At 41.0% G+C, this 13175-nt stretch overlaps 1 protein-coding gene across 3 annotated transcripts in view; it reads left to right on the forward strand.

The window, feature by feature from the left end:
• The window catches only part of LOC148519808 (putative tyrosine carboxypeptidase MATCAP2), a 94069-nt gene extending 81231 nt beyond the window's left edge, over positions 1-12838 (forward strand). For all 3 annotated transcript variants that reach the window (XM_088476030.1, XM_088476031.1, XM_088476029.1), the window contains exons 4-7: positions 4945-5077; positions 8702-9007; positions 11288-11385; positions 12389-12838. In XM_088476030.1, coding sequence (XP_088332156.1) covers positions 4945-5077; positions 8702-9007; positions 11288-11385; positions 12389-12550 — 699 coding nt within the window. In that variant the 3' untranslated portion in view covers positions 12551-12838. The remainder of the gene's footprint in view (positions 1-4944; positions 5078-8701; positions 9008-11287; positions 11386-12388) is intronic.
• The last annotated feature ends 337 nt before the right edge of the window (positions 12839-13175 follow it).

Consider the following 13175-nt stretch of genomic DNA (forward strand, 5'->3'; position numbering starts at 1 on the left):
AACTTTTTTTATATTATATTTTTAAGATTATACAAGCTAAATCAGATGGACAAAGTAGAAAAAATCTATATATTTTTCCATGATTGATTATATTCATAATTATTTTCAAGCAAATACTGCAGTCCTAAAATTTTTCCTCTATTTCCACACTCCTTTGTTTAGTGGCTACAAAAAGAGTGTGCTGTGCTTTTTTTTGTTGCTGTATAATTTATTTTTAAACCTTTTTATTAATGTGCCTGCGTAAGTCAGAGTAGACTATGGGGTCATAACAGATATTTTTACAACCACCGTTTGCTGTAACTGGAGCTTGTATACTATTCCTGCTCATGTTATCAGGATACTGCGTCCTGTACACATTACACTGCATCTGTGTAATGTGTAACTTCTGACAATCATACAATCATAACTTTTACTGACCATCTGTAATCCTGAAAATACATCAACAACTTGATCTAAGTGTGAGGCTAACATGACTGCCATTCCAAACACACAGGAACGAGAGCAACATGAATATAACGAGTCAGTGAGGGACAATGGAGAAACGTCAGGATGTCAGCAGCCAAAGTGAAAACAAGAATAGGGGGATTTTATCAGTATAACATTATACTCTACAGTACAGGGTGGGATTCTGGGAGTCAGACTCGGCAGTGCTAAGTTCCGCTGGGACAGCTGTCTCCGCGCCGGACTAGTGTCCAGAGGGCCTGATTCAGAGCCGTTCGTAAGCGGCCGCTCGTTCGCTCCGAGCGATGTTCGCACATCTGCGCATGCGTATGGGTCGTAATGCGCATGCGCCAACCAGTCAGTGCAGTCGGAAAACGTGTGTTTGCAAAATTGCGAGTGCCTGCTAATTTGAGTGACAGGATGAGGCGTTTGTGGGTGGTAACAGGGGAAGGTGCTTGAAAACGGGGAGTGGAGATCCGAACGCAGGCGTGCCAAACGGTCAAAACGGGCGTTTTAAGGGTGTGCATAATAAAGCAGCGTCATCAGCCACGTCACTTGGTTGTTTCTTAGCCTGAACTGTTCTCATGATTGCGGTAGGAAAATCCTACCACAAGCACTGCGAGCAGTTCAGACGCCTTTCGATGTACTCGATTAATCAAATAAATAGCGGAGATGACGTAGGATGCGAGCGGCTAGAGGGCGTCTTTACAAAATAGCGAGCGCATGTTTCGTTCGCTCGCTCAGACATAGAGGCGTCAACAGACCGTAAAGAGCGAGCGCTCAATTTAAATAGCCGGCCCCTTTTTCTGAACGAGCGAGCGCAAATAGCGTCCGGCTCTGAATCAGGCCCAGGGTCTACTGCTGGGGCGCTGCGCTCCGTGTGCTGCTGGCCCCCGGAGAGGGAAGAAGGGGCCCTGGTCAGGGACTGCACACGGGCCCCCTCCTCTCTTAATATGCCCCTGCACCTTGACCAGGATTTGGCCAGGAGCCTGACTATATTTCTATCCCTTTGTAACTAGCAAGTAATTTTTCAGGGATTCCCATTGGTGCTTCAGTACTTAATTACCCCTGCGCTACCTGGTAACAGGGGGTCTCGAGTGATTCATGTGGAGCCCGGGAATTTCTCTAAATTCCTGATTGGGGCTTTCTGGGGGCACCACTAACTGATTGTTCCCTGTGGAGACGCACAGACAAACAGCAGCAGCGTTCTTCCAGGACTCACCGCACTCACTCTTTGCTGCCATTTTTTTCTGACACTCTTATTGTTCTCACCCTTAGAGTGCTGGTCTGCACTGCAAGCATCAGACCAGACCTGGGGGTGTTTACAAAAGCAGATGTCACTCTCTTTCTTCTATATACCAGGCAGGGCCGGATTAAGGTCTGCTGTGGGGGCCCCTGGGCAACAAACGTGTGGGGGCCCCTATCAATAGAAGTTGAGTGTGTATGTATGTATATATATGTATATATATATATATATATATATATATATAAAATTTAATATATATATACAGGTTGAGTCTCCGATATCCAAAATGCTTGGGACCAGGGGTATTTTGGATAACGGAATATTCCGTATTTTGGAATATTTGCATATCATAATGAAATATCTTGGGAATGGGACCCAAATCTACACACAAAATTAATTTATTTCATATACACACAGCCTGAAGGTAATTTTATACAATATTTTTAATAATTTGTGCCTTAAACAAAAGTTTGTGTGCATTGAACCATCAAAATTCAAAGGTTTCATTATCTCAGTCATACCAAAATTATTCCGTATTTCGGAATATTTGGATATGGGAGACTCAACCTGTGTATATACATATCATATATGATATATATATATATATATATATATGTGTATCATATATAATATATATCATAATGTATGAGGTAGCTGAGTATAGGGGGGGAGAGGGGGCTCACAGAGCTCACCGGTGGACGCTGGCTTCCTTGCTGTGCATGGCTGTGAAGTCAGTGGATGCTGGAGGCGGGCCGCGGAGGAGCTGAAGGCGGAGCCGTCAGTGGCACTGATTGCTCTGGGCTCTGAAAAGGCTTACGGAAGGAGCTGTTGCGGTAGCTCCCCCGTCGGCCATTTTTTTTTTCTGTGCAAGCTGCCTGATCGGAGCTTAAAGTTCCGATCGCGGCAGCGGAAGTCCGGGGAGGGGGATCAGTGAGTGAAGGGCTGAGCGGCCGCCGTCCACTAAAGGCACCAGCCCAGCGGGAACTGGCCCGGAGTCCTTGCGGCAGGCTGCTCAGTGAAAAAACAAAATGTTCATTAAGAGGATGTGGTCGGGAACAGTGTGGGGGGGCCCCCTATGTGTGGGGGCCCCAGGACGACCGCCCCTGTCGCCCCCCTTATAATCCGGCCCTGCTACCAGGTATACGAGTTGGATCTGCTCACACATCATTCACTATCATGGACAAATCATATGCACTAGCCATCCTTTCCATACAACACTGGTAGATTCTATTTCTAAATTTACTTTCATTTTTCCCTAATTATTGAAGGTGGTATTACTTGCAAGGGGTGTTTCTGAGTACCTAGAAACCCCTTTGACGGACCAATCACCACTAGACACATAAGGGGTGGAGCCTATACTGCAAGCCCCACCCCCATATCAACGAGAATGTGTTAGTGTATATGTGTTTGTGTGTACACTATATATGTGTTAGTGTGTATACATGTGTATGTATGTGCTAGTGTGCATATGTGTTAGTGTGTATATATATGTGTATGTGTTAGTGTGTTATATATAATATATACATGTTTGCTATATATATATATATATATATATATGTGTGTGTGTGTGTGTTTAATAAAGAGACACACACACATACACACACACACACATATATATATAGAACCCTTCCCCAGAAAGTCCTGCGTTTGCCCCTGGAGAGACTGCTGCTTTCGATTTAAAATATTATTCAGGAACCTGGATGGTGTGTTTGCATATCTTATGCTTATTGCATAATTATCATATTACGTCTGTGTGCGCCGAGCATTCATTATTCTGGGAATGATCCGAATCAAATTATTTTGAATAATTCTAAATTATTCTCGCTGTGGGTATCTGAATTTATTTAGTGTCATAATTCATGGCCTTATTATTGGATTGATTTTGTTCTGTGCCAGAATTGCATCACATGTTTAACGAATTGAACCTAAATTATATTGTTTTGTCTCCTTCGACTGGATTATCTGACTTTATATGATTGTTTCAGTAGGAATTTGAAGGACTTATACTTTTGTTTGTTTATATGTTTGTGTCAGTCTACAGACTTTTTAGAACATACCTATAAACGTTAAGTTTTAATCAAATAAGGTAGGTTGAGTGCCCCAACAAAGAAAATATTTTGCCCTTTTTCTCTTAAATTAATGAAACTGGTAGAATGTTTGACTTTGTGAGGGGATGAGTTCCAGAAGAGGAATGCAAAGCCAATAATATCTTGGAGGCAGGTGTAAGAGAAAATAATCAGGGTGGCAGTCAAAGGAAGAGCAAATGGTACAGGAGGGAGTGTGGACAGAAATGTAATTTGAGATGCAGGAAAGAAGGAGAGTGAGAAAGTGCTTTGTACAGTATTTTTGGGTCGGGAGTTTTTTCTCAATTCTAGGGAGGATGGGGAGCCAATGAAGTAGGTTGCAGGTAACTAATTATCATCACAAAATTTTTAGGGATTACATCTTAAGCTTGGCACAAACTTATTCAGGAGATTTTATATATATATATATATATATATATATATATATATATATATAATGAGATAACGCCGGCACTCCACGGTAAATATAATACTGGCCTGGGTGCCCTCAAAATGGTTGAAAAACCAAGCTTACAAACAAAACAACAGCGGCACTCTCAGGACTTTAAAAAATAAGACTCACGACTCCACAAGGTCTGCGTTCAACGTTTCAGTCGATTGGACTTTTATCAAGAACAGCAACAGCGTGATAACAAACATACCTTTATACGTCGCCAAAAGAAGGGGGCCCCCCCCTTGGTAATGAAGGCACTTGCTTGTTGGAGGGGCCTAGTATGAGGCCAGGTCAGCTGCTGAGTGCAACCGTATCCCCCTTTGCAGTGCGCAAAGTCACTTTGCTCATAGTATTTAAAAAAAAAAAAAAAATTCAGAGGGCGCATGGCCATGCCTCACTTATTTGGCCACACCCCCCAGTACATGGGCCTATTTCAATTTATGGCGGCCCTGGTGTGAGCTAACGTAATCTATATTTTTGGGTGTTTTGAAGAATATCTTTTCATTCATATTAATATCTTAATATGAAGAATTTCTTTTCAGTATTTTGAATCCTTTCATGTCCAGTTTTTGATTAGTTACTGCCCGTTCGCTATCAATGGTTAGTGTTCCCCAAACTTTTGAGAAATCAATACACCAACATTTGTCAATGTACAACTTCTGTTGTGCAATAAACTGTAAGTTCTGCTACCAGAATTTTATGTCTGACACAAAGTTGACAGTGTTGTTTCCATGTTTCAGATTGTTGTTCACCTTACAGATGATTTACTTTCACGAGCCTCTATGACAGTGGTGAACGGACGACCGACAATGACCATCAACATTTCCACTGCACGAGAACAGTGGCTTGAAGGGATGCTTAGACATGAAATAGGTATGGTACTCTGCTGATTTACATTCTCCGGTGTTTCATTTTCATCATACCTACTTCAAAAATGTTTTCTTCTAATTCCTTGACAAAGGGCAAGGATTGGATAACTCCGTATGGGGAAGCTGCATCAAGCCTTGGAGAGAGATAAAGTGGAGAAGTTGCGCAAAGCTACCAATCAGCTTCTGTCATTTATCTAGCACACTATTTGAAATGACAGTTAGAAGCTGATTGGTTGCTTTGGTCTCCTCTTTAGTTCTGTCTAAAACAGAGTATCTGCTAGACGATAAATTGGACGATATGAAGGATATCGTTATCATTCATCGTCCGCAATATCGTCCAGTGGTTATGCCGTCAACGACCAGCGATGTGTGCTCCCGCTGGTCGTTGAGGGCATCTTTCAGCACCCGTACTTGCAGGGCAAACCTGACGTCAGGTTCTGCAAGTATGGGGATGAGGGAGGGTGACGTCACTGAACGATATAGCGTTCAGTGTGGGTGCTCAGTGTCCTTAATGACATTGAGCACATCACTGCCTAGGAAATGCTAGACGATATCGCCATGGAGCATATTGTCTAGTGGATACCCGCTTTTAGGCTTGATATATCGCTCCTATCATCATGACTTGTAAGAGGAGGTGAGTCACAGTAATGATAAGGCAGTTCAGAATGAACCTACAGTACATCAAACAAATGGCAAGCACAATTTCTTTCAACACATTCTAGTAATGCTTTTCCTGTAATACTTAACAATATGGGACTCATGTATACAGTAGTTGGTAATATTTTACTTAACTGTCAATTTTTTCCCCACAAAACTGTTCAGAAATTGTTTTTTTTTTTTTATAATTTAATAAAGTTTAAAAAGTATTTTTAATAATATATTTAAATATTTGATTTAAAAAAATATATATGTAGGGGGTGTTTCCCCCCCCCCCTTCCCCCCCATGTACTCGGCCCCCATTATAAAATAACTTCCCACTCCCCATTGGCAATGACCTCCCAGTGGTCATACATCCTAATAATAGTACTTCCCACACATCCCTAGTAGTAAAAAAAAAAATATTATTCCCCACACACACACAAATGCATGGCGCAACGGACTGTGGGCCCGATTCAGAACCGCTCGCTAGGCTGCGTTCTCACGCAGCCTGCCGATGTTTGCAATATTCGTATGCATCGCAGTGCACGTGCATGAACTAGTCCATGCGATTGGGAAGCATTCGCTCACTGCGCATAGCCAGCTCGCTAGAAAGAGTGACAGGACAAGCCGTTTGTGGGTGGTGACAGGGGATGGTTGATAGAAACGGGGGTGTGGTGGTGCGAACGCAGGCGTGTCTCTGCATCTTAATGCTTTTCAGAGACGTGCATAATTAAGACACAGTGTCATAGTACACGTCACATGGTTGTTTTACACACACAGGCACTCGCAGTGCTTGCGGTAGGGTATGGTCAGCCACAAGTGCTGCGTACGCTTCTGATGGTACTCGATGTTACTGATTGTTGCATACAGTTCCTGGAGATGGCGTGAGACAGTGGACGTCTTAAGACAGGCTGGTGGGCGTCTAACTACACACTGCGATCGCACGCTAAGAAATAGTGGGCGTGCTAATGCCTTGCCGTGCGATCGCGGAATTTACATACTTTGGCTGCGTGCGAATGCATCTAGTGAGCAGGTCTGATTCGGGCTCTCAGTACACAGCATTGGGTACAGTCACCAAATCATCCTCCGGTGTGTCTGGAGTCGCACATTGGATACTTAGTACACATCACTGAGTACAATCACTAGACCAACTCTGTACCAAGGGGTATAGTATAAACGTTAGTACTTCTCAAAAGTACTTCTTTCTGGGCCATAGTGGTGTATTCCTCTCAGCTTCCCACTTGTATTGGATACCTGACCAAAGGGCAGCGACCTGCTTGTCGGGAGCAGTTGAAACCATATCCCGCTTGGAGGGGTCACTGGTGAACACCTTACAGCAGGTTAGACTCGCCTTTGGTCAGGTCTTGCCAACATCCAATACTTGTGGATGAGGAGAACCTACATTCAGGCTCTTCGCCTCCGATTCCATCCTCAACCCCGGACCCCAGCTTTCAACCCCTCAGTAGGGGATTCCTCGGAGCCTAGCATGACAAATGGGGCTGCATGCAATATCGTCAGGTTTGATGTGCAGCCCCACATGACTGCCTCTGACAGCACACAATACAAGACAGGGTTACCCCAGTTATCTATGTTGCTGTCAAAGAATTCCATCCCCCCATTCTCTGAGAGAGGTGTAGAAATCCTCTGAAATAAAGAGTTTCAAGATGAAGCAACAAAGATGAGTTAATGTGGATGGATAAAGTGGTAAATGTAAGTGTACACTAGTGTTATCAGAATTCAGTATATCTCCTAAGAACGTACAGATGAGTCCTCATACATCTAGCCTCAATATGCCACACAGCGCAGCTAGTCTCGCATGAGTGAGCCGCTAGGTCCAGTGCTAGCGTCGGGTATTTTTAATTTTTTTTTTGCCAAAAATGCATCCAACTCGTAACGCTATGCAACTAGGACACACCAGCAGACTGTGCCGATTAATTTGATATGAAGCACTTCTATATCTGTGTGTCTGTAAATGAAGCACAACGGAACTTGGAATGAAAAAGCTGCGGCTGCTACATTGTAGCACTTCGTATACAGATTCAGAGACTCAGTCACACATAGATATACAAGTGTCGCATATGAATTAATCAGCACAGTCTGATGGTGCTTCCTAGTCATATCACATTGCTACTGAGACGCATTTTCGTAGAAAAAAAAGATGACCGGCGCTAGCAGAGTCTCACAGGATCTGGCATACCGAGAGGGTTTTTTGCGCAACTGCTGCATAGATATGTAAGTACACATCTGTAGCATGTACATGCAAGACCAAAGAATCACCCATTAGGATGTAGTCAGTATGAGATTGGGACAGGTGTGTGCGTGATCTATTAGATGGAAGGTGACAGGGTTTAGTATATTGCTGGAGAAATTTTAACCATGTAATAAGTTGCCATTATGCAGAGAGTGGCTGCAGAGCCGAGGGAGCTTTATCTAGTAGTGGTCATCGGCAGTGCTGAAGTCACCCCCATTACCCTAGCGTCAGGATAATCCTGAATGTAGAAGAAGTCACAAAACATGTTCATTTTTTCCAACCAATTTATTTCACTGATAAATTCATATATTGCTTTTCAGAATATTTCCTGAATGTCTTATGACATCACTGCCCACTAAATATAAGTAATTACATTGTTGCTCATTATATATTGAAACTTATTTTCTAGGATTTTACGCTTGTATTCCACTCACTGTTGTAAATATAAAGTGAGTTACACACTCTTATTTTCATGAACACAAACATCACTGTCTAGAACATACCAGGGTGTTGTCTCATAAGGAATGTGGGTGTTGTCACCACTTACTGTTTTATTATATATGAGTTTCTTCAGTAGATTATTACCAACCCAAACCCATTGCTTTCATGTATTTGTGTAAATCCATGTTTGTATATAATATTCATATATGTGCCATAGTATTCTGATTTATTCTTGTACCAAGTTTAATTTCCATTTTAGAGATTATTTATAAAGCTGTATTTCTTGTATGAATGCAGGAACCCATTATTTTCGTGGGATGAACAATAACCAACAGCCATGGAATAACAGTAATGGACGTAAAAAATATGGCCTAAAACCAATCAACCCAACAGAAGAAGGCCTGGCCAGCATACACAGTGTCTTGTTTCGTAAAGACCCTTTGTTGTGGAGAGCTGCACTTCTGTATTACACTGTTTACCAAGCTAGCCACATGTCATTTAGTGAACTGTTCCAGGATGTGGGTCAGTTTGTCAAAGACCCAAACACAAGGTGGGATTACTGTGTACGAGCAAAGAGGGGCTGTACTGACACGTCCCAACCAGGTAAATGCAAATATTCTAGTCTATATAGGAAATACGTTTATTCAAAGTTCCGAGTTACTTGTAACCTTCTCAGTAAGAGTAATCACAACATAGATTATAACCTACCCCCAGCTATAGCCACACAGCCAATTTAAGTATAAAACCAAACTAAGTTCTGAACATATTAAAAATGATCACTAACAACAATAAATATATATATATATATATATATACATTGTCCAAAAAGTAATGCCTAAATGCTCATAATTCTGAAATAATATGGGACATTTATTTGAAACTTTGTCAGTATGTAGTTTAATATGTCTGCTACCTATATATGTGTTTTTGTTTAGGTAGTCCAAGAAATACCATGGAATCCAAGATGAAACAAAGAGCCGTCATTGAATTTCTGGAAAAAGAAGGCTGCAGTGCTACAGAAATCCACAGACGACTTAGAAAAGTGTATGGTGAGCTTAAAATGACTATAGCAATTTCAGAAGGTGGATGAAGCGTTTTCAATCGGGAGAATCGTCCGTGTGCGACAAACCTCGTGGTGGCAGACCATCAACTGCAGTGACAGCAGAGAACAGACACAAAGTCGATGCCATGATTCAGAAAGACTGTCGTGTGACCATCAGAGATATCAGTGATGAACTTGAATGTAGCCATGGCACTGTAGAAACACTAATAAATGATTTGGGATATTGTAAAGTGTGTGATAAATGGGTTCTAAAGCAATTAACCAGATATCATAAGACCCAGAGGATGGAAGTGTGCAATGACATTTTTACCAACTTTGAAGCCAACCCTGAGATGTTTTTGGAAAATGTCATTACAGAAGATGAGACCAGGGTATTCCTTTATGACCCAGTAACAAAGGCCCATTAAAAGCAATGGAAACACCCAAGTTCACCTAGGCCAAATAAAAATAAATCACAGCGATCCGTAAACAAAGTCATGGCCACATTCTTCTGGGATTGCCGAGGTGTTATTCTCATCGATTACTTGAAACCAAACCAATCAATCAACAGTGATAAATACATTATTACACTTAAGAAGCTGAAAGAAGCCATCCGCAAAAAAAAGTCAATAACTCCACTGTTAAATGTCATCTTACACCACGACAATGCCAGACCTCACACTTCGATGGCAACATCTACGGCCATTGTCAAAATGGGGTGGGCAATAATGCCACATCCACCATACAGTCCTGATTTGGCCCCTTCTGACTTTCATCTATTTGGCCCTCTCAAAGACTGTCTCCGGTGTCAACATTTTGAAGACATAGAGGTTGTGAAAAACGCCATACGTTCCTGCATCAAACACCAACCACTGGAATTTTTCCAAAGTGGATTAACAGCTTGGGTTGAGAGGTGGAGAAAATGTTTGAGGGCAGATGGTAAATTTTTTGAGCAGAGGCATTCTGTTACTAAGACTTCAAAGTATTTTACTGCAAATTTTCAAATCTGTATATATAATAAAATTTGAGTTATAAACATTTAGGCATTACTTTTTGGACAACCCTCGTATATATAATATATATATATGGAGCAGAAAACCGGCATTGCCTTGCTAGTTATGAAGTAAGCTTGCATATGGTGCCCGCCAAATTACCTCTCACCAACAGGTAGAGGAAAATATAGAATCCAAATGGCGGCACTCAGGACGTCTTGAATAAACCACAGTAGCCCCACTTTAGGTTATTAACGTTTCAGAGCACTTTAGTCCGTTCGATAGGATAACAAGAAAAGTACAAAACATCTTACCTTTAAAGTAGCACCACAAGTGTGAAGACGCTCGGAGCCTGTTGCAGATGTAGCTGTCCACTGACATCAGAATTGTGACAAAACCTCCACCATAGAAACAAAGTGAACAGTAGTAAGGATGCTTAGAGTGAACAATGCAATAATGCTTAATAGAGAAACAAATTCAATTTGTATATAGTATTAACATAGAATAACTAAAAAACATTAGACACAACTTGACAAATGAATATGTGCTTCTCTTTCACACCTTACATATATTGGTAGCCAGCAATAGTGGACTTATAAGGTGATGGTAACCTTCAACGAAAAAAGATCCTGAAAAATGTGTAACAGTAGGACTGCATTCTGCTTATCTGTATTTATTCACTACACCTTTGCATGTTTCATAGGTTTGACCCCACTCCCCTGCCACACACACTTGCACGTTTGCCTTTTGTGTTTTTTCACCTGTTTTAATAAAAGGCAGCAACTACTGTCATGTTTTATAATGGTATTTTAGGCCATTTTATATTCATGTTTCTCTTCATCCTCCCAGGTTGCTTCAGTAAGGATCAGGTGTACCTTGATGGGATTCTACGTATTCTGAGGCACAGAGACACCATAGATTTCCGCCTGCTGACATGCATGGGAAAGGTATGTTTTATGATCAGTATGTCTTTCAGTAATGAAATGATCATTGTGTTCAATTTATAGTCAAACATTGCATAAAGAGTAATAAAATGCTCGAGTGTGTAATGAGGAAGGAAGGTATTTTAAAAGCATGTCTGGTCTCTGAACATTTTGCCCATGTAATATTTTCTGGTGATTGCTATAAAATGCATGTGCAGATCTTTGGGTAAATGGCAACCGTGCCATTTTCCCGGTGATTTCTGCAGCCATGATGGAGAGGTAAGTATCGTCTATGGGTGCAGGATGTGCGGTGTGGGCACCCCTCGGCCCAGGGACTGAATGCTCTGCACCCATTATAGATATGCCCATGGGAGCTACCAAGTAACAGACTGCAGTATAGAACTACATGTGTGGCTGTAGAATTTACCTTCTGATGGGGTATACTTATCTATTGTGTGCTGATAACATTATGCATGAAAGTTTCTATTCATACTGGTTTAATATTGCCAAGTTGTGCCTACAATCTGTTCTGCAGGTTTTGCCCATGTTGCTATTTGTTCCGAATATAAATGTAAATCTATCACGTAAAGTAGGTAAACACTTCTCAGACTTAATGTCAATAATAGAAATATGAATGTTTTTAGGTATTTTTATTTTTTATTTCTAGTTTAAAAAATGTTTTATAGTTGTGTTTTTTAAATTACACAATAGTTTGTGTTGGTTAGTGATAAGAATCCTAGGGGGTATATTTACTGAAGTGCGTGTTTTTAGAAGTGGAGATGTTGCCCATAGCAACCAATCAGATTGTACTTTACACATTATCTAGCACCTTTTAGAAGATAATAGCTAGAATCTGATTGGTTGCTATGGGCAACATCTCCACTTTTAAAAAACCCCTAGAGTAGATCCATTCTTATTTTATGGTGTACGAAAATAGAAAATGACATGAGAAATAGAGAAGCAGGTGAAGACCATTTCATCTGATGGTTTGTGTGTATCTAATACAATCCTGTGATTCTTCTGGCAGGTTTCTTATGAGGATATAGATCGCTTGAAAGACCTTGCTGTTCTTCACAATGCCCGAATTCCTCAGTTCCTCAAAGATAGAGGCCGATATATGGAATATTTGAAAAAGATCATGGAGGTGAATGGGCTGACAGATGAAGCGCTGAGAATGCTAATTGCTTGAGCTGCAGTGTCACAAGGGCTCTACATCGCAGACCAGGAAAAAGAGGACACATTGCAATCTTTTTTATGTTTGTTTTAATGGTCTTTATTTTAGGTAGCACATGCAAGTGGATATTGTAAAATTCAGTAACAAAATAATCTGTACAGTATATTATATATGAAAAAAAAGACATTATTAAGAATTAAACACAAATTATAGCAAAGATTAGTCATGTTATGTTTTCTGTTAGCTTTGCTGTGGAACATGCTGATGCAGAATATAATACACCTTAAAAAATAAACTTTATACTGTTGCTAAAGACTCGCATTCATTTGTTTGGCTTTTTGATGTTTTCAATTTTTTTTAAATATTGCAACAGGGCAGTAGGGAGTGAGCGGTAATAGACATGGGAGTGTTACATTCCTTTCAGCTCCCAAAGGAACCAGCAGATTTTAGAGAAATCAGATCTAGCGTGCAAGGCTCTTAGGAGGGTAAATCTATATACTTTCTGTAGTGAGGTGTTATTCTAAAAGGAACCAGTAGATTTTAGAGCAATCGGAGTACAGATATAGCATGCAAGGCTCTTAGGAAGGTAAATCTATATATTTCTTTAGCTACTTCACCCTCTGGGCCTGATTCAGAGCCG

This window comes from Taudactylus pleione, unplaced genomic scaffold (genome assembly GCF_031769625.1).
Source record: "Taudactylus pleione unplaced genomic scaffold, aTauple2 ptg000181l, whole genome shotgun sequence".
NCBI lineage: Eukaryota > Metazoa > Chordata > Amphibia > Anura > Myobatrachidae > Taudactylus > Taudactylus pleione.